Raw genomic sequence first — 19797 nt, 5'->3', positions numbered from 1 at the left:
GCGATTTAAGATGCGTATGAACAAAGCAAACAAAATGTGCATTGAATTAAAAATTATTTACCAATGTAACGTAAGGAACGTAGATGAATATAACGGAGTAAAAGTACATTTTTGACCTCGCAAATGTACTCAAGTAAAAGTATAAAGTAATCTCTTTTAAAACAACTCTTAAAAGTACAATTTGTTTAAAAAGTTACTTAAGTAATTGTAACAGAGTAAATGTAGCGTGTTACTATCCACCTCTGACCAAGAGTAGGTACACACATGGGCGATGGCATGTTTAGATCATGTGACAACATGGGGAAAAATTGCAGTAGAAGAAAAAGATTTGCATGCTCGTTGGTTAAAGTTGTGAAAGCTTTGCTAGTCACTTTGTGAAAGGTTATTGCGTGTTGCCAAATACTGAATGGAAAAAATTATCATGGAGGATCGTTGCTGCTCTTTAGAAGCAGGAAGTTGGCAGCAAGTAAAAATTGACCATGTAAGGGAAAAAAAGGAGAAGGAGAAAGGAGTCTGTGCGTGCATTGTATATTTTTTAAAAGTATAAATATGCATTCATACAACTCTAGTTTCCAATCTGCAACACTTATTATTGATATAATTGTGCTTGGTACCCCTTCAGGAAGAGTAAATATCAGTCTGACACTTTCTCAGTAACATCAGCGTCAACTGCAAGTGATAGCAATATAGCAGACAGGAAATGATTTACTTTCAGAAATATCTCAATCTTAAACAAACATTATGTAACATTGCTAGGTGTATTTGGTAGCTGTCGTGTGTTACTTGAACAGATAACTGTTACTGTCTCAACTGGTTATGATAACAGCTGTGTCAGTTATTTCTTATAGTTACCAGTAACTTTTGAGTGACGCTGTCAAATAAAGAAAGGACGATTGGAAATTATTATTTATTGCCCTTTTAACTTTGTTTTACATATGGTGTAGTCTCTTTCATATGCTTGCTCTCTCTTTGTCTTTCTCTTGCTAACTCTCTCAATTCATCATGAAGATTGGCCAAAAGCCACAGTGCTCACTGGCCATCTGTCACAGACTTTGTGCCAGCATGTGGCACTCATCCAATTCCGTTCTTAAGCTCAACTGTCAGGCATTGGTCCCCTGAAGTTTATCTTTTGTGCAGAACCCCTACTTTCACTCCCTCTTCTTCTATGTTGCTTATGTTGGTAAATGGTTAAATTTACTAATTTAATTACTTTCTCACTATTTAAACATTAGTTAACTGTTCATTTAGCATGGTTCATTACTTGGCTACTGATTAAGTACTTAGTAAATAGTAATTGAGTACACTCCTAACTGGTAGATTAATTTGTCCAAAAAGAACCCGTGGCACCTTTAAATTTAAGATAATAAATATTTTGACAGTCTAATTTGCGTGATATTTTCTATTTAAAATATGTGGTTATTGATTATAACCCCCCCCAACAAAAAAAACAAAAACAAAAATCCATGCTGTGGCTTAAACCTGTTTTCTATTATTTTTTTAAAGTATTTATGCTTTTTTGAACATAAATGTTTTAATGAAAGTAGTCTTTAATAAAACCACATATTAAGTAATGTAATATTGAGAAACTCAGCAGCTTTTGAAAACTACTTCAGTTGTCTTTTTAATTGATGTTCCCGCACACACATGCATTTATGAACTTCTTCTGGTGCAGATTTATGGTGATTTGTGCGCTAATAGTGCACCCTGCTGGAGAAATTTCAGGAGAGAAGTCGTTTCCAAAAGCATGTTCACCTATTCATATTTTTAAAACATTGTTTTAATTTTAATAATTCAACTAACCCCAGTTAGGCTGTTCAGAAAATACTACACATTTTACTAGTACATCACAGTTTGTATTACACAGAAGAGACAGTGTAGCAGTAATGTAGCCTTTTAAAGACCCTTAAGTCATTGTGTTAACAATTTTTAATGTGTAATATTTGATATTATTTATTACCTTGTTTTTGATCCTGTTTTCTTGGCCGTGAGTAGGTATCAGAAGAACTTTATTTCCAGGTGGTTTTTAATACTATTGTGTTGAACTGATCACTGATCAGACAACTGGTCAGTAAAAGTAAAAAACGTTCTAATCATGTATAATCATTGCACTACATTTTATCCTATTGTGTGATGCACTTTTTTCTGCCATGGACCCCATGAGTCATGGAAACCATTTGCAATTGCCACACAGTCACCTGACACCCCAGTGTTCTCACTACAATCCTCTCTCCTTTAAAACAGTTTGCTCCATCTGTCGGCCTGAGAAAATGTAGACTTATACAGAATGGAATGAGGTGTAAACAAACAATTAATTTTCAATCAAGCAATATTTACTCCTCTACTGACAAACTAAGGCAAAGCACCTGAAAAATTACAGATGATACTATTATTAAATCCATCAGCTTCACCAGACTGGCTCAGATTTCCTTTTCATACATTTTCTTTAAATTACATTAGTTTTTTTTTTTGTTTGTTTGTTTTTTTTTTTAATTTGTGAGTTAAAAAAACAGGAATTACACATACAATATAGAAATAAATAAGAAAAAAACAGAGCTTTTCTTATATTCTAAAAAGTATAAAAATGGAAGTAAAATAACAAAAATAAAGAATACAATGCTTATTGCTTATTAAATATAAATGTGAATCAAGAAACAGCTCAGAGCAATAACAAAGTATAAAGACAATTCAATTTCAAAATGTCTGTAAGGGATGACACTACTCCAACATTTCAGAGAGGTAATTCAGTAATGGGGACCAAATCTTTTCATGTAAATATTACTTCCCTTCAGCCTTGCAGTTAATCTCTGTAGGGGTAGAACTCTAAAAATATCCCTGTACCACTGTATTATTACTGTGTTACCATTTTGCAAGGCTTTTATACATTTTCAGATATAAAATACTATTTATACTGTGGCTAGGCTGAATAATTGATGTTTTTTTTTTTGCTGAGAGATGTGCATTCATACTGCCCAGTATGCCCATCTAATTAGCATTTCAAATTCAATAATTAATCAACAGTCAGGGCAATCCATTACTTTCCATTTTGCATTAGTCCAGAGTTGTAACTAAAGCTTGGCTGAGAGACTAGATAATGATTTTTTTTGTTTTAAAATGATCTACTCCTATGAGGAGTGTGCCATCAAGCCGATACATTATCTGGACTGGTCTCCACAGAGGTTGCTGCTGCAAGTTTCATTTTGTACAGGCGCATATGAACATGTTTACGCGCAATGGGTTATCTGTATCAAACAGTGGTTTGTCAAGTCAAGGCTTTATTGTCATTTCAGCTAAGTACAAGTACACAGTGAAACAAAACATTCCTCCAAGACTATGGAAAGAAACTGTTGCACAGTCTGGCTGTGAGGGCCCAGATACTGTGGTACCTTATTCCAGATGGCAGAAGAGAGAACAGCTCGTGTGAGGGATGTGTGGGGTCAGTCACAATGCTAGTGGCTTTTCGAATGAAGCGCGTGGTTTAAATGTCAGTGATGGAGGAAAGAGAGACCCCACTGATCTTTTCAGTTGTCCTCACTATTCACTATTGTAAACACTGTTGCCAGTTGGCGTTCATTTCACTCTCAATTTTGTCAGCCACGGAAAGTCACAGAATACAGCCCTGCAAGACAGACTAGAGAGAGATGCACTGCCCAGACAGCACGTCACATTTAATTTGTTTCTTTTATTTGTTAAATGTTACTGTTATATGCTGACATCACACTTGGAGAACAGGGAACACAAGTTCATCTGATTGCTGTTCATGAAATTCATTCTCTTTTTTTTTTTCTTTTTCTATATCCGTGACCAGATGGGTAGTTCATCCTCTCATCCAAAATGTAAATGATAAACAGCTTTGAGGCAGGGCCCTTACGTAATTGGGTGTAAAGAGCCGACCGGCTCTGTAAGTAATACTACTTATACTGTTGGGCACAGTCAGGTTTGTGAGCAAAATGTAGTGGGCTCTTTGGAACACAGACACACTCATGTTATAAGGCTGAATATTAGGGATGGATATTGAGAACCGGTACCAAAATTGGTACCAGCTCCTGACTAGTCAGTTCCTGAAATATTGATAAACTCCTGGAAAAACTGTGCTGCTGTCGGTATTCATGTAACAGTATTCATGTAACTTTAACTCATTCTACATAGCATAGATGGTAATGGTTGGATCAGTGGGAGGGGTGCTCTACTCCGTGTGACAAAGCACTTAAATACCTCTGACTACTTTAACCATTTTGAATGCCAAGTGTCATTCTGTGCTTTCCAGTCAAGACTGAAAGGGTCAGACATTCAAAAATGTGGGCTCACTTTACTAATTTCATGACAAACAGCTAAATACAAAACAGTAGTTGCATGTCAAGGAGTTGTTACACACTGGTTTTCAGCCAGCTCATAAAACACGTACAAATACAACATTGTATAAATCTGAAGTAGTGTGGCGTGTTTGCTTTAGCAAAGCCACTGCTCCACCTATGTCCTCAGAATTGTGTTTGCCTTGTCAAAGTATATTTATAGGTAGTGAAAGGTAAATCCCTATGTAAAACTAGGTGAGATAGACTGGTAGCTTAAATCAACTTATTTAAAAATTCTATTAGCACTAAACTTCAAAGCTCAAGTCAAGTCAAGGTTTATTTATATAGCGCTTTTTACAAAGCAGCTTTACAGAAAAATCGGGGTCCAAGCCCCCATGAGCAAGCCAATGGTGATGGTGGCAGGGAAAAACTCCCTAAAAGCAAGAGGAAGAAACCTTGAAAGGAAACTATCCTCCTCTGGTCGACACCGGATAGAAAACAATATTTGTATAAAATATTAAAATACAGAAATGGGGAAAAACAGGTGAAGCAATGGTTACAATTAAATAGTCTGAGTCTGTGCAGCAGCAGCAGCATCAGAAAGGTCAATTCACTCAGGTGAGGTTTGCACAGTGTTGTACAGTGAGAAGCTCCCTAGTGGTCAAACCAGTCCAGAAGGCTGGCGAGCAGTGGGCACCCGATCAAGGCAGAAGAATCAACAGCTTCAGACTGCACAGGATGGGCAGCTTCTTATTCTCCTGCTTCTTGTTTGAATTTTCCCTTTCCACCTTTTAAGGGTGCAACAGTGTATATGCGGGGTCTTCAGGCTTTATATTAACTGCTGCACCATATAAGGTGGAATGGAAAAATTCGAACAAGAAACTAGCAGATAGGAAGCCAACTTGGACAAGTCAGACAGTTTGATGGTCTAAATATTCTCATAAAAAATGTTTCCAGCATTAAAAGAATAATTACAATCATAATTAAATCATTAAATTATTAAATCAGCTTACCAGCAGGAAGTAGTAATATTAAGCTAGGTAGGTAGCCTAAGTTTGAGCTTAGTGTAAGCTGTCCTGACAACCAGGGATAACTAGTTTTGTACTGCTTATGGTTGTTAATATTTTTAACTGTAGGGAAATGATCATAACCTTTTCACATCAATTAGAGTACTGTTAAGTGTCTGTATTGATATCTGTATCAATAAAATCCTAACGATACCCATCCCTACTGAATATTATCCATAGGGGGCATCTCTACGCTCTGTGGCATCTTTACTACACTCTCACAAAAAATGGTAGTAAACTGTCACTGGGGCGGTACCTCTCTTGCCACTGGTGTAGCACCCTCAAGGGTACGTAATTGTACCGTATTCCATTGCAGTTATATTGTTTAAGTTGTCTTGACTCCACACACCCTGTCTCGTCTTTAGGCTTTTTATTTTATTGTTCTGTTTTAAAGCTTTAAGCTTTCCCTATGAAAACCTCATTCAAGTTACACAGGTAGACTATAAATTCATTGCTGGACAAGTGCAAGGGCACTTAAGCCACGTACTATCAGCTCAGGGGATCAAACCGGCAACCTTCTGGTCACAAGGCTGGTTCCCTAACCTCCAGCCCACGACTGGCCCCAGTGACAGTGATGTAATGTCATATTGTTGGGCATATGTCTAAGCTAATAGGTAATACTCCACTAATGTACAGAGATAAGCTTTAAATTTAAATCTTTACTGAAGGACTCACTATCCAAAGTAAATAGTTTTACCTAAACGTCTTTTATGAGCTTCAAATGTCTGTGCCTAATCTAGAGGGTTGCTATATATAAACATTTACCACTGATAACTTAATTACAACGAATTGTTAATGAATTACAATGTTTTTAAACTAAGCATTGCTGTGTAATGATGTGATTAGCTTGCATATGCTCATAATTTTGTGACTGTGTATGGTCTTTAGCAAGCTTAAAAAGTCGAACATGTATGGTCTGTCTTGTTGTGCTCTACAGCAGCCATAGTTTTGCTCTCCACTATCGCAGAAGGGCCATACGTTTATCTGCCCCCTCTACTGAGACAACAAGAACAGTGGTCATTAATGTGTAAAATCCTGGTTGATAAAAACGAGACTTGGCTTCCTTCTTACCAGCTACTTTTTCAAATTTTCCAGTCCATTTTAAACAGTGCAGCAGTTACATCACACGTGTCAGGATCCAGTCCTGACAGGCCAAAACACTGCAGAATTCAGCACACTTCAACACCTGCAAGGCCTTCATAAACTAAATGCTAGATCAGGTTAAACACTTATCCTTGCAGCACTTTGTGTACATTTTTGGTAACAGATAAAATGGAATACAGCAATATTTCTAAATCTTAAGCCCAATCCCCTTTCACCCCTCTCCTCTACCACTCAGTCCTACCCCTCTGTTTCTTTCTTTGTTGAAATAGAGGGGTAGGGTGAAGTGTTAGGGCTACAAGTTATTCAGCGGCACACTCCAAACAGAGTGTTATGAGGGGGAAAAAAACGGCAAGATGGCTGCACAAGCGAACAAAGAAACCCACAATTGTTAGTATTTTCTGTGTTAAAAAATTCCAGTAACCACTGTTTTATCTTAATTTAATGTTGTTTCAATGTATTATGGTCCTTGTCTTCATAACAGGCATAAAAAATCACTAATAGTATGCTGATGTCTCTGTAGCAAGCTAGCTAAATTTCCTGTTCAAACTTAAATTTTAGGTGGAACGAGAAAATTCTAACAAGAAGCTGGCAAATAGCTGACTTCAGCTTCATATTACCGAAGAATTAGGGGTGAGCAATAATAAATATTTGCCCCTTTGAAGGCATATGTAACTGTAACTAAATATAAACTTATGTAACTAAAGCCCAGTAACAAGGTTGCTGAACTTTAACCTCCTCTGCTTTCACTGCAGACTGGAAGGGTCGCCTATAGAGCCCCACCAGTAGCCTGTTAATGAAGTAATGTTCTTTTTTTATTTGAGGTTTGTCCCATTTTATAGGGAAGATTTTAACCCCTACCCCTCGTAACTCCAAGGGGCATGATGACACTCGAAAACAAGGGGTAGGGGTTAAAAATAAGAAATGGGATTAGGCCTTACTGTGTATGTTAGAAGATGGACCTTAATGCTGGATTAATCTTTAGTCTGTAGCCTATGGCCGGCTAACGCCGACAGTAATTTTGACCCATGACCACTTACTAAATCAGAAAAATTTGCAATACGTTTGACTAAATATTGTTGAAGGACCATGTATAAAAACCTAGTAACTGTCACAAGTGGATATATTGCTCTGTTTCACTCCATCTTCTAATGTAAGATTGGCCGAAGTGGTCCAGATAAAATCTTTTTCGTTGCGCATGCTGTTGGTCCTGCTCTGACGTGATGATTGACAGGTTGGGAAGAAATGAAAGAAATAAAAATGCAGTCTGGTCAATGCATTTTCAAAGGCAATTTGACACCGAATGAGCACAGTAGGTGACAATATGTAATTGTGAAGAGAGCTGCTGTTTCCTTTTTACATTTGAATTTTAATATTTCTTTCTAGCTTGGTGTTCACTTTGATAATGCAATTTCAAAAACATTGTTAGAGAGTGCAAATGCAAATAAATTACATTTTAATCATTATTTTTGACACCATTATTGCATAATCACATGAGGCATGAATATGAAGTTCTGGAACTTAAAGCTGTTTATAAAGCATCTAAATGTCTGTGTAAATGAAATTCATTACTAGTGCACCAAATGGCAAATGTTAAATGGAATTATTGAATTTGAATTTTCATTTTGTGCCCAAACTTGCATTGAGTGGAAACTTTACATTCAAACTTGGGACTATGTAGCCTTTTTGCATATTACATTTTCGCTGTCATTTTGATACTGATATGCTTTCTTACACTTTCTCAAAACTACTGCAAAATCAAAAAAGTCTATTTGCTCTAATAATGCAAGCTATGTTCTGATATCTGAAGGCTAACCAAATTGTAATAGAAACAAAAACTGTCACAATGGAGGATGAAGTATTAATAAAGTATCAATGAAATAAAAACAACTTATCTGTGTAAGAGAAAATGCCCCTGAATACTCAAGTACAGTAACTTAATTATTTAACTTGTCATCATGGAAATTGCAGTTACATTTAAATGGGAAAACAGGGACTTTGTTATTGACCAGGGCTGATGCGCATCTTTACCACAGCCAGAATTAATTAACTCGGTGTTACCCAGTCTTTTCAATCCATATTCAAGTCCTTTATGCTACAACCTATAGTTCATTATATGCTAAATGTAGCATCCTCAACCTACAGGGAAAAATAAGGTTTTTTACATATGGTAGACAATATATGACACTGTTATGTAACAAAATATTCATGTGCTGTTATTAATAGGATACCTCACCTGTCAAACGATTTCCTTGTGACTGGAGAATAAGTTACTACTTCAATAATAACAAAAAAAATGAATTTTTGTTTTTTTATTTGCAAAAAGTGCCAAGCTTACTGAAAAAAATAAATATAAGATGTGTAAGAAACTATGCTTTTCTAAGATTAGCATGAATGTACAGAATAGGGGCACCTATCTTAAGCTGTTGAATCCATAGGTTTTTGTTTCTCTTAAAAAAAAACAGTTCTTTATTGGCAGATTAGGTTGAACGAGGTAGAACGTAACAGTCTTTTTCTGGGTATGTGGACTGAAGCACAAAAAACATTTCCACGATGTTAGCTTGCACAGTGGTCTTTTTAAACAATTTTAAGACTTGGCTTTGCTCTGTGTGCTAAAATGCACTGAATGGTATGCAGTATGCAGTTTTGTGTACAGTATGCTATTCGATTGTATTAGTGTTCATATTTTCCCTCTTTCCATCAGCTCAGCAGCATCAGTAAAGCTATTAACTCCACTGAGACACCAGTAAAGGAGAAGCATGCCCGCAGTATCCTTCAGATGCGTCTTCACCCTGAATTCTTGTTCTCATTTAATAAAGCACTATACTTATTTATCAGTGTACTGACTTATGTAAATTGATAAAGGTAACTTGAAACTGACATTTCATTTTTATATCTATTATGTTATGTTCTATGGTCCTTGACTCTGAGTTCAGGAATTATCTTGGGAACCCACCGGGAAAAGGGGGCGTACACTTTCTGGTCTTATGCTATTGGTCTACCTTTGTCCAGTAGTGCTATTCTTAGTTGGAAGTTTTGCCACGTTTTGCATAAAGTTCTCCGTGATGGTCACCCAAATGTAAGTGTTTTCTGCATTTGTCATTTTTCTATAACATTAATTAATCCATTACATTTTCTATGACATGAATTGATGCATGTTTCTTTTTATGTATTTTTTCAATCCACTACATTTTACAATATTCAGTATTTCTTTAAAATTTGTTACATCATAATTAACTGTGTTTTATCTCACTCTGCTAACTTACTTTTAAGATATAATGAGTCACTGGTTATAGATATCTTTGTAAATCTTATATATGTGTGTATGATCTAGCTGTAATTACTAGTAGATTTCATAGATTATTAATGAACAGTATGGAAAGTATCAGCAGTGTCTGACAGCTCCTAATATCGTTCAAAGATGATTAATTTCTTTTTTTTATCAGAATGTTAATTTTGAGATCATAAATCTTAGAAAGGGATGCTTTATTTTGATATAAAACAGTAATTTAAAGAAGTACTTCACTAGTATGGCTAAATTTATGCGTATTAACTTGGGCATGAATGGGAAGTTTATAATTTAACTCTATTGAAATTCATCAAATCAAAGCTAAACATCTGTATCAGAGCGCTAACTTTAATAAATGTGAGACAGTCTTTCTTGCTTAACTAGTATTCTGGATTTGCTGAATCCTCTGTTCTTCATAATGAGGCTTTGGCAATAGATCCTAAATCTTCTTTAGTGCTGAATAAGTGCCCTTTTCTGTGAGTTTTTGTTGAACAGAGAGAACATGGTATTCTGATAATAGCATCCAAAGGTTTCCTGAGCAGCTATATTGACTCTTAATTACTTCAACAGAGCTTGCAAGACTGCATGAGATATTACAGTAACATTGCTGAGACAGGAATACTATGGGTAAGTTAAAGAATGCCACAAGGGTTATTACCTAAATTATTGTTTAAAACATGTTTCCTCTTTTCTTATTAAGTGACATATTAATGTCCTTTTAGTGATTATTCAGTATTGTCTCTAGGGAAACCTCAGGGATAGATATGGATATGGCCAACTTGTTGCACTGTATACCAAGCTCCTCTGCTCCAAGATGGAATTTCATACCAAGGTGAGAGCTGTAGATGTAGATTTGGATTCCTTGGTGCCAGTTTGAAGAATACATTTTTGTAGAAATATTTGCATAGTATAAATTCTAAAGGGTTTTATTTTTCAAACTTGCCATCTACAGTATTCGTAGGCCTAGAGCATCTTTGTTTTGAACCCCACTTTGTAATATTTGAATACAATCAAGAGAAAATGCTGGTTGGTTTTTAAAGCCAACTTGAAATGACATTTTGAGGCAAAACTTCAGAAAGTCTTGTCTATGAAACATTTACAAAGAGTAGGCTCTGTGGGGGTAACGATAGGAACAAAGAGAGACTCCAAGAGAACAGTAAAATTCCTCTTCTGTTGTCTTTTTGTAGCATCCAGATATCCCACCCAACCTGGAAGCCACAGATGAAGTCCTGGAGCGCACCGCAGGAACAGATATCAACAATGTGTATGTCATACCTCATTTTACTGTTATGCCCTATGTTGTCATACATAAATCTTGTGGGCAAACACAAACACCTTTGTAAAGATGTATTGGTCACAAAATTGTAACATACGTTGAACACCGACAGAAGTTTTTCCCTTCTGTATTCCCTAGTCAGAGCTCAGTGTTTTTTTTGTCTGTTTGTTTGTTTGTTTTCTGTTTGTGTGTGTGTGTGTTTTTTGTTATATAGGCTAAGTGAAGTGCCAGTTATAGCATTATAGGCTGTTGATGACATTCATGATTTGTTTTTCTCACACTTTCACAGAAAAAAATATTAAAGATGGTCAGGTTATCATTCAAATAAATCTGTGTGCAAGTGACCATGCGGTTAGTGATTCAGGACTGATATAACCGATGTCTGATGTAACTCAGTGATTCTTGCAGCTTCATTGTATAAAAGCATTCCATTTGATCAATGACAGGTAATCACAGGATTGTGAAAAACTCACTAATCAGCTTAGTTATTTGAGCCTGCTTTCATCCCTCTGGATGTTTTTGAAATTATAAACATTACTGTGTTAATATTTGGTTTAAAAAAATTAAAATTTGAAATTTTGCCTTAAAATGCAGTCAAATTAGTCAAACTCTGTGGATTTATTTGCAAGTCAGAAGAAAAAAACTTTTTTTTTCAGCTTTGTTGTAAATCTTTGTCCTTGTCAAAAGAAAAGAGTCGGGAGGTCACAGGATACTGGAGCATTGTTTAATTGTAGAGTTCTCAAGTCCCAGCCTAGCTTGGCCAAAATGTGACAATTCTGAACAGCAGGTTTTGTGCAATGCAGTTATTAATGATTAAACATTATTGTAGTAAGTAAGGAGACACAGGAGTAAATACTTCTGTTAATAACTGTTTTGAATACAGAGCTAGACCAGAGTCAGTATTTGCCTTGATTAGTCATGTGGACTAAGACTAAAGGAAACAGATACTTACCATTGGCACTCAGACGAGTCTTATGAGTGGTGAGTGAGCCTTAAAAAATAAAAAGGAAATGTTCTATAACTTCATTTTGCAATGACTTACCCATGAATTACTAGCAGATAAAAACAGAACTGTGAAGCATTACACAAATAAACCATGTTCTCATCACTGATTGTCAGTTTTTTAATGCACAAGTTTTACATGCCAAGGGATAGCTGCATACCTTGAGCTGTATGAAGCAATTAAATATGCAGAGCTCTGTTTTTGAAGTTTCATACATTGAGCTCTGCTTACACCAATGATATTTTCAGAGGTTTTGATGGTATAAATATCCTTTCACACACAAAAAACCCCCAACAAAACAACAACAAAGAAACAAACAAAAAAAACTATTTTTCACATACTTTCATTCTCCCTATTTATGGTCAATTGGAGCCACTGACAGACAAAATCAGGACTGTGAAAATTTGAAATCACAAATCAGCCTGGTCAATTTGAAGGTTATTCGTTTTAGAAAATAAAGCTCTGAAGCCTATTATTTCGGAGTGGAGAATGAAATCTGAATTCACAAATCAGTACCAGCAAGGTTTAGGTTATTGCAGCACTAAGTAATAGTTGAAAGAATCACTAACAAACAGAGTGTCTACAAAGGAAGAATGATGTTCGTGTGAGTGTGTGTGCATACATGTCAAAGTCAAAGTTTATATATAGCGCTTTTTACAACAGGCATTATTGCAAAGCAACTTTACCGAAAAATCAGGTTCCAAGCTCCCATGAACAAGCCCATGGCGACTGTGGCAAAGAAAAATTCCCTAAGAGCAAAAGAAAGAAACTTTGAGAGGGACTAACACTGAAAAGGGGAACCCATGCAAGAGCCCTACTCCCTCTTGATAAAACAGAATATGGAAAAAAATGGTGTAGAGTGGAACCTTTAAACAGGATTTTTGGATTTTCAGAGAACGTAGACTTTTAAATGTCAGAACTTGGTTTCTGATTGAGATCATAAAATGTGGTATGTTTGATTTTTAAGGAAATTCAAAAATCCAAACTTTACCAAGTGAAGGTTTTCTGCAGGACAGCACACATGTAATTAAGAGTGCAAGCAGAGAAAACAGCCTAGCTATGATAGCTTAAACAATAAGCAGAACAGGCTCCCTAAGATATTAGCATCCCTCTGCTCCACTGTCAACAAACCGGAGTGAGTGCATGAGAGCAACAAGATGATGGCACCGATCTCGGCTCGCCCTAATTCATGGACCCCTGAATTGGCACCTTTTACATAACAAGTAAACATACTTACCAAAGCCTTGACTAAACAAGACAGCTTTCAGTCTAGACTTAAAAATTGAGACTGTTTGTGAGTCCTGAATGCTGACTGAAAGGTTATTCAAGGTTTCTGAGAGACATAGAGCAGTTAAAAGCCTTATGAGTAATAATTTATTTTACACTGACTGCATAAGATGTGAGGGATTTCATATTCAGCACTCCTAGTTTTAAATCAAAGGTGCCCTGTTTTCAAATTGGCTAAGCTAGTTTCATATTAATTATGTAACTAGAACAGACCTTACAATGTTTTATGAAAGTGGTAAACCAATGGGAAACATGCACTGGTTTACATTGTTGACCCCCTGGCCTTTGTTATGTCTCATGGACATGGATTCTGAGCTTCATTCACCCCTAGCTTGCTTTTGCACTGAACTTGTCTGTTGACATTACATTACATAGGCATTTTTTCTCCAGAAAACTCCATGAAGTGCCTTCTTTGGTATTTGCCTTCAGATTGAATTTCAAGAAAAATACTCAAATTGTTTGATTTACAACTAGAAAATTGTGTCCCAATTTAATTGGGCCATGTTGTTGCTCACAGTGTAGAATGAGTTCTATTTCTTGTTTTATTTTTATTTTCTAGGCTTAAAGGTCTGCTCATTTGAAATTTAATTTAAGATGTCATGAATTAAGGAAAAATATTTCGCAAACGTTAATATTGATTGTTAAAATGCAATAATGTCTGAGATCTTTGCTTTTCGGCTCCACTGACATTTGTTGTGCTATCTGTGCTTTGGGTTTGATCATCTCGGTTGCACTCAAAAAGCTTCTATTCATACACCCTTTAGACAATCCCAGACCTTGCCCAACCAGTTACACTTGTTCCCCAGTAGTCATGTGATAAGGTCATTTTTACAGTGTTTTTTTTCCTATTGTTAATTTTTGATGTTGAATGGGGCACAAACAATATTGGGCACATTTGATAATGAATCTAATTACAACAGAAGACACCGACAAAATGTTAATTCAAAGTGTGACATAGCTGCTTTTGTCTTGTTTCTTGGTACTCAGGTTCCAGCTCACTGTTGAGGTGTTTGATTACATGGATGTAGAGCTTCGGCTTGCAGAGTCAGGTAAGTGTCTTTGCACCATTGTTTTAAGGATCAGTCTCCTTGAAAACATGGTAAACAGGAAGTTCATGTACAGCACTGTACATTCCAGACTTGTGATGTTTCTACATTTCATAATATACCAGCCAGATCCTGTTTTAGGCCATCTTCTGTTAGTCTAACTGATTATACTTCTGATGATATTTCTGTAGAAATTTGTGGTGATTATTTATTGTTAAAATTTGTACATTGTTTTATATTAGTATTCTATTTGTCTATCATGGCCTTGTGTCAATAGATGGTGATTTTTAATAAAGCATGACCTGCACAAATGGGTTAACAATCACAAAGTTATCTTCCTTGCAAAACGTACAGCAGTTTACCAGTTTATCTGCACATGGTCTTCAGACACAATCAGTGTTTTGACTTTCTACCCACTATTCACCTGCCTATGATAAACAGTCTGGTTCTGGAAGCAAAAATCTCATTCCTAATAGTCACAGAGAATTTGATGTTTAGCCATCATATTTTAACTGGCCAGGGTAGACTTACCTAAACTAATGAGATTGGCAAGTGATGGTTCTCTCCTGTTGAAACCATAAGTCAGTGAGATTTTAACTTTTATTTCCAAAATTGCTTTAAACAATTGCTTTTATTTAATAACCCATAATCCTAAAGTGAGTTGCTCTGATCAGTTGTGTTGTTTGGCACGAGGAAAGCATGACAGCGTCTCCATTGGCTAGTGGCATACTGTACAATGGTTACATTGTTGGATATGATTTTTTTTTTTTAAGGATGAGGAGAAGAGTGCTCTGAAGGGGTGAAAATCACTATGTCAGACCGTGTAGTGTTTGTTCTGTCAGTGTAGCTTGTTTGTTCTGTCAGGGCCATTATGAAAGACAGGACGTATAGGGTGCTGGGTTTTTGCAGTCAAACGTGGTGGTTAAGAACAGCTAAAACTGCTCACAGACAGACTTGAGTAGTAAAGGGCATCATAAAATGGGATGAGTACTAACAAAAAAAAAAACCCACATTTTTCAAGTATCCAGTGCAATTTTCTGTTTTGCCTTGTTTAAAGATGTTTTCATTAAATTTAAATAATAATTTAAAAAACATTTATTTTTATTTAATAATAAAAACGAACAAATAAAAAAAAATAGAAAGTACTTTAGTATAGTAATCAATGTCATAACTAGAGGGGGGCCCTGGTGGCAGTTGCACTGGGGCCTATGGGACTCTCACTGGGGCCAAAGGGGGACCCGCCCTGATCTGCCCTTAGTTCCTTTCTTTCTTTCTTCTTCTTCTTCTTCTTATTATTATTATTATTATTATTTATTTTATGTTAGTTCCCCCCAGATTCAGACAGCCCGTTGGGGGTACCAGGAGATTGTCTGGCCAGTAGCCTGACCTGTCGGTTGGAATGTCCAGACCAGTAGCACATAAGACTAAACTAGAGCACACTGCAGCCACAATCATCAATATGTGAACTAATCCTCCCCTGGCAGTCTGCCCCTGATATCTTACATGATTGGGCTTTCTAAATCAGGGTGTAAGCGTGATAAATGGTATTGGATCAGACGTGTTACAACTAGTTGACTTGCTAGCTTAGTTGGTTAACTAGCCCACAGCATTGCAGTTTGTGTTCACAACTTTGCAAAATTGAAAAAAGATGAGAGAACAGTGCAGCTGAGAGGAGAAGGGAGAGTGTGCTCAGAATAACTAATGTTAATTCAGCAAAAGAGCAACGTCTTTAGCATCCTCTGCTCACCTGATAACCTAGCAAGCTGCTACTGCTGTCACATTAGGCTGTTAGAAGTAATTGATTTTCACTTAACCGATTTCATTAATGACTGCATGTATTGTTACAGTCTTCAATCTTGTGGAACCTTTTCCTTACATTTGTAGTATCTCATCAACTCATTTGCGATATAACAACCAATAGACAGGCAAATTGCTCCATTTCCAAAAAAGTTGGGATGGTGTGCAAAATGTAAATAAAAGCAAATCATTTAAACCCTGTATTTTATTGAAAATAGTACAAAGACAACAAATCAAATGTTGAAACTGAGAAATATTATTGTTTTTTTTTTTGTTTGTTTTTTTGAAATATATGCCCATTTGAATTTGATGCCAACAACACATTCCAATAAAGTTGGGATGGGGGCATGTTTACCACTGTGTTTTATCACCTCTTCTTTTAACAACGCTCTGTAAGCATTTGGGAACTGAGGAGACCGACTTCTGTTGTTTTGATAGACTCTGAAAGACTTTCCCTGAAAAAGATGTCGTTTGGATAGCAGCAAATGTTGCCATAACATGTACATATCATTCAGCATTAATGATGCCTTCACAGATGTGCAAGTCACCCATGCCATGTGCACTAATACACCCCTATACAATCATGAATCATACTGGCTTTTGAACTGTGCGCTGATAACAAGCTGAGTGGCCTTCATCCCGGAGGACACAGCGTCCATGATTTCCAAAAAGAATTTCAAATGTTGATTCGTCGAACCACAGGGCACTTTTCCACTTTGCCTCAGTCCATTTTAAATGAGCTCAGAACCAGAGAAGGCAGCAGCGTTTCTGAGTTCTGTTTGTATATGGTTTCTTCTTTGCCTCTCTGGGATGCTCATTTTATTGCCAACTAACCACCAGGTGTTTTTTTTAAGCATTACACAACTTTACCAGCCTTTTGTTGCCCCTGTAACAACTTTTTTGGAACATGTTGCTGGAATCAAATTCAAAATGGGCATATATTTTTCAAAAAACAATAAAATTTGATATGTTGTCTTTGAAGCATTTTCGATGAAACATAGGGTTTAAGTGATTTGCTCGTTACTGCATTTTGTTTTTATTTACATTTTTCACAGCGTCCCAACTTTTTTGGAAATGGGATTGTATATTGAAAGTAACTTTTGTGTGGTTGGGGTACCCATTCATTGTTTTTGCACTGGGGCCTGTAAGATCCTAGTTTCTCCACTGATGGGTAATCCTTTGAATTGTGTTACAGATTACACAGATTACATAATTTTTTTGGAGGTAATCAGAGGCAAGATTCACTAAAGCTGTCCTAAGAAAAAACTTACAAAGAATCTTTAGACTAACACTAAATTCAACAGAATATTCTTGAATGCAATTCTTGGAAAAAAAATGTTCTCAAATGTTCTCAACATTGTAATTATTTTTTTAACAGAATTTTAATTGTTTTTGTATATTATGGGTAGAGTATCAGTATCATTTTATATTTTACAGATGTGCCAGAAATTACACATTTTTCATCTTAACTGGTTGTTCTGTTTAATCACATCAGGAGGTAAAACAAAATCAAACTAAGTGTTCAAAAAATGTATAAATAAGAAGAAACAAGAACTCTAGTCATGTTCTTGTTGATGGTGTAGAAAATAGCCAACAGAAAAAAAAATCTTTTTTTCTTTTTTGTTTTGTTTTGTTCTTTTCTTTCTTTTTTGTTTATTGCAATTATATTTTGTAAAACTCACATAGAGGTTTACCTTGTTTGTTCTTGCAGTCTAAGACAAATGTGAGTTTTCTTCCTTCACTTTTGTGAATCTGGCCCCTGTACTGACATACACTTTTAATGCACACTATTAAAGATAAAGATGCTAGATAGTGATGCACAACTCATGGTCTTCCGGAATGTAAAGAAAAGAATGGAAGTAAAGTTTTACTGTCGGAGCAGTTAGGCGTTATCTTATTTGTCTTTTCACAAGGCAGAAGTAGGCTTATTCACCAGTTTCTTATTCACATTTTTCATTCTACCATGAAACAATGACTTTAAATTATGTACAGCGGAAGAATATAACTGCAGCACTAATCTTGTGCGAAGTATTATATGCTGCTGTTTTTTGTTTTTGTTCCTTGTACCATTTGCTTGTTTTTTGCAACCCTAATTATGTTTTTGTCAGCAACTGGTGAGCAGTGTTGGCATATCATGGTAAACAGCCTTACGCTATTTAAACTCAACACACACTACTGTGGAATTTCATTCCTTCTTCAATAATGTTAAGTACCTTTGCCTTTTTGTCTGTTTTTCAAAACTTTTTATTTGGTATGAATCTTATTGGTAAAATTTTGTACAGTGTTTGACCAATAAATGCTAGAAACTTTTTTTGTTAATGCCTTTAAACAGTGTGTTTCTATTGAACATCATAATGTGCGTTAAGTAGTCTGCCTAATTTTGAGTTCCTGTTATCAGGATAGAGTAAAAAGGAAAGGGCAACTTCCTTCTCTCTGATCTCTTTGTGAGCTCATCCTGTCCAGCCATAAACAACCCCAAAAATGTAAACACTGTGTAAATAAGATCAGACATATTTTTTATTGCCTGGGAATTGGCAGCTTTAATGGATAATGTACTGTGCCTCGCTCACAAGTTAATATACATAGGATATTAGGACACACACAGTTTTTTGAGAACAGGATTAACTCAGTTGAGTCCCATATTCAGTCAGTACAAGTACACTAAGTAACGTTGTACTAATTTGTGATTTAATGGTCTGTTGTAGAATTTATTCTTTCTGTATTTCTGCATTTGATAGTATTGGTAAAAAGGTACTTTGCTATGAACAATGTAAGTACATGCCTTATCATTTTCTGTTTTTTCACAGTCCTACGACAGCTCAATACCTCCATTGCCATCTCAACCTTGACAGCAGGCCAGTGCAAACTAGCTCCGCTAATCCAGGTCATCCAGGACTGCAGTCACTTGTATCATTATTCCGTCAAACTCCTCTTCAAGTTACATGCTTGTGAGTGTCTTTGTACCACTGCAGTGCTAAAAATGTATGCACATAATTTAAAGAATGTAACACAAATATGTATGTTGTATGCAAAAGTTTGCATGTCCCTAGTCATATTACTTGTTTTGTTGATTTTCTAAGTGAAAATAAGGAGTAACGTAGAGTGAGGACCACACACTTAATGTGCTGTACTTAGTCTCACTTACTGACAGCTTTTGACCTTTGATGTACAGTACTGGATGATCCTCCTCCTCCTCCACCACCTGGGACAAAACAGCCCCCAGCCCGCTGTCTGATGCGTTAGTCTGCAAAACAAAAGGAAAGAAAAGTCAGGAGAATGCAGCCCCCACAGAGAACTGCTTTAACCCAGATAAAAGCCTGTTGGCACTGCTCTGTCTACTGGACTGGTTCTGGTGCTCCCTTTTTAGTGAGACCAGTCAGCAGGCTGGTGACATCCAAACAGTCAAGTACAAACCTATGATATAAGCCGGCCAGCTCCAGGAACTGTCTCACGTCCTTTTTGGCCTTCTTTGTCACAGTTGCTGCATTCTTATCAATTTGGAGATGCACCTGTCTGTGATCCATGTGGAAGCCCAGATATTGTTCCTCCACACATCCAATTGCACCCTTCTTTGAGCTTGCTGTGAGTCCAAGGGGATCTGCCTTGGTTAAATCCACTGTTGAGTAAAGAAACAAGCAATAC

General features: G+C 36.3%; 1 protein-coding gene across 4 annotated transcripts in view; it reads left to right on the top strand.

Annotated features, from left to right (window-relative positions):
- Positions 1 to 19797, top strand: part of hip1rb (huntingtin interacting protein 1 related b) — a 72654-nt gene that overhangs the window by 19889 nt on the left and 32968 nt on the right. For 2 of the 4 annotated variants that reach the window (XM_036598221.1, XM_036598222.1), the window contains exons 2-8: positions 9162 to 9225; positions 9394 to 9536; positions 10317 to 10373; positions 10492 to 10578; positions 10934 to 11010; positions 14300 to 14361; positions 18963 to 19103. In XM_036598221.1, coding sequence (XP_036454114.1) covers positions 9162 to 9225; positions 9394 to 9536; positions 10317 to 10373; positions 10492 to 10578; positions 10934 to 11010; positions 14300 to 14361; positions 18963 to 19103 — 631 coding nt within the window. The remainder of the gene's footprint in view (positions 1 to 9161; positions 9226 to 9393; positions 9537 to 10316; positions 10374 to 10491; positions 10579 to 10933; positions 11011 to 14299; positions 14362 to 18962; positions 19104 to 19797) is intronic. The other 2 variants (XM_036598223.1, XM_036598224.1) reach the window with 1 other exon arrangement.

The sequence above is a fragment of the Colossoma macropomum genome, unplaced genomic scaffold (assembly GCF_904425465.1).
Source record: "Colossoma macropomum unplaced genomic scaffold, Colossoma_macropomum, whole genome shotgun sequence".
Classification (NCBI taxonomy): domain Eukaryota; kingdom Metazoa; phylum Chordata; class Actinopteri; order Characiformes; family Serrasalmidae; genus Colossoma; species Colossoma macropomum.
This window is presented reverse-complemented; position numbering and strand designations above follow the sequence as displayed.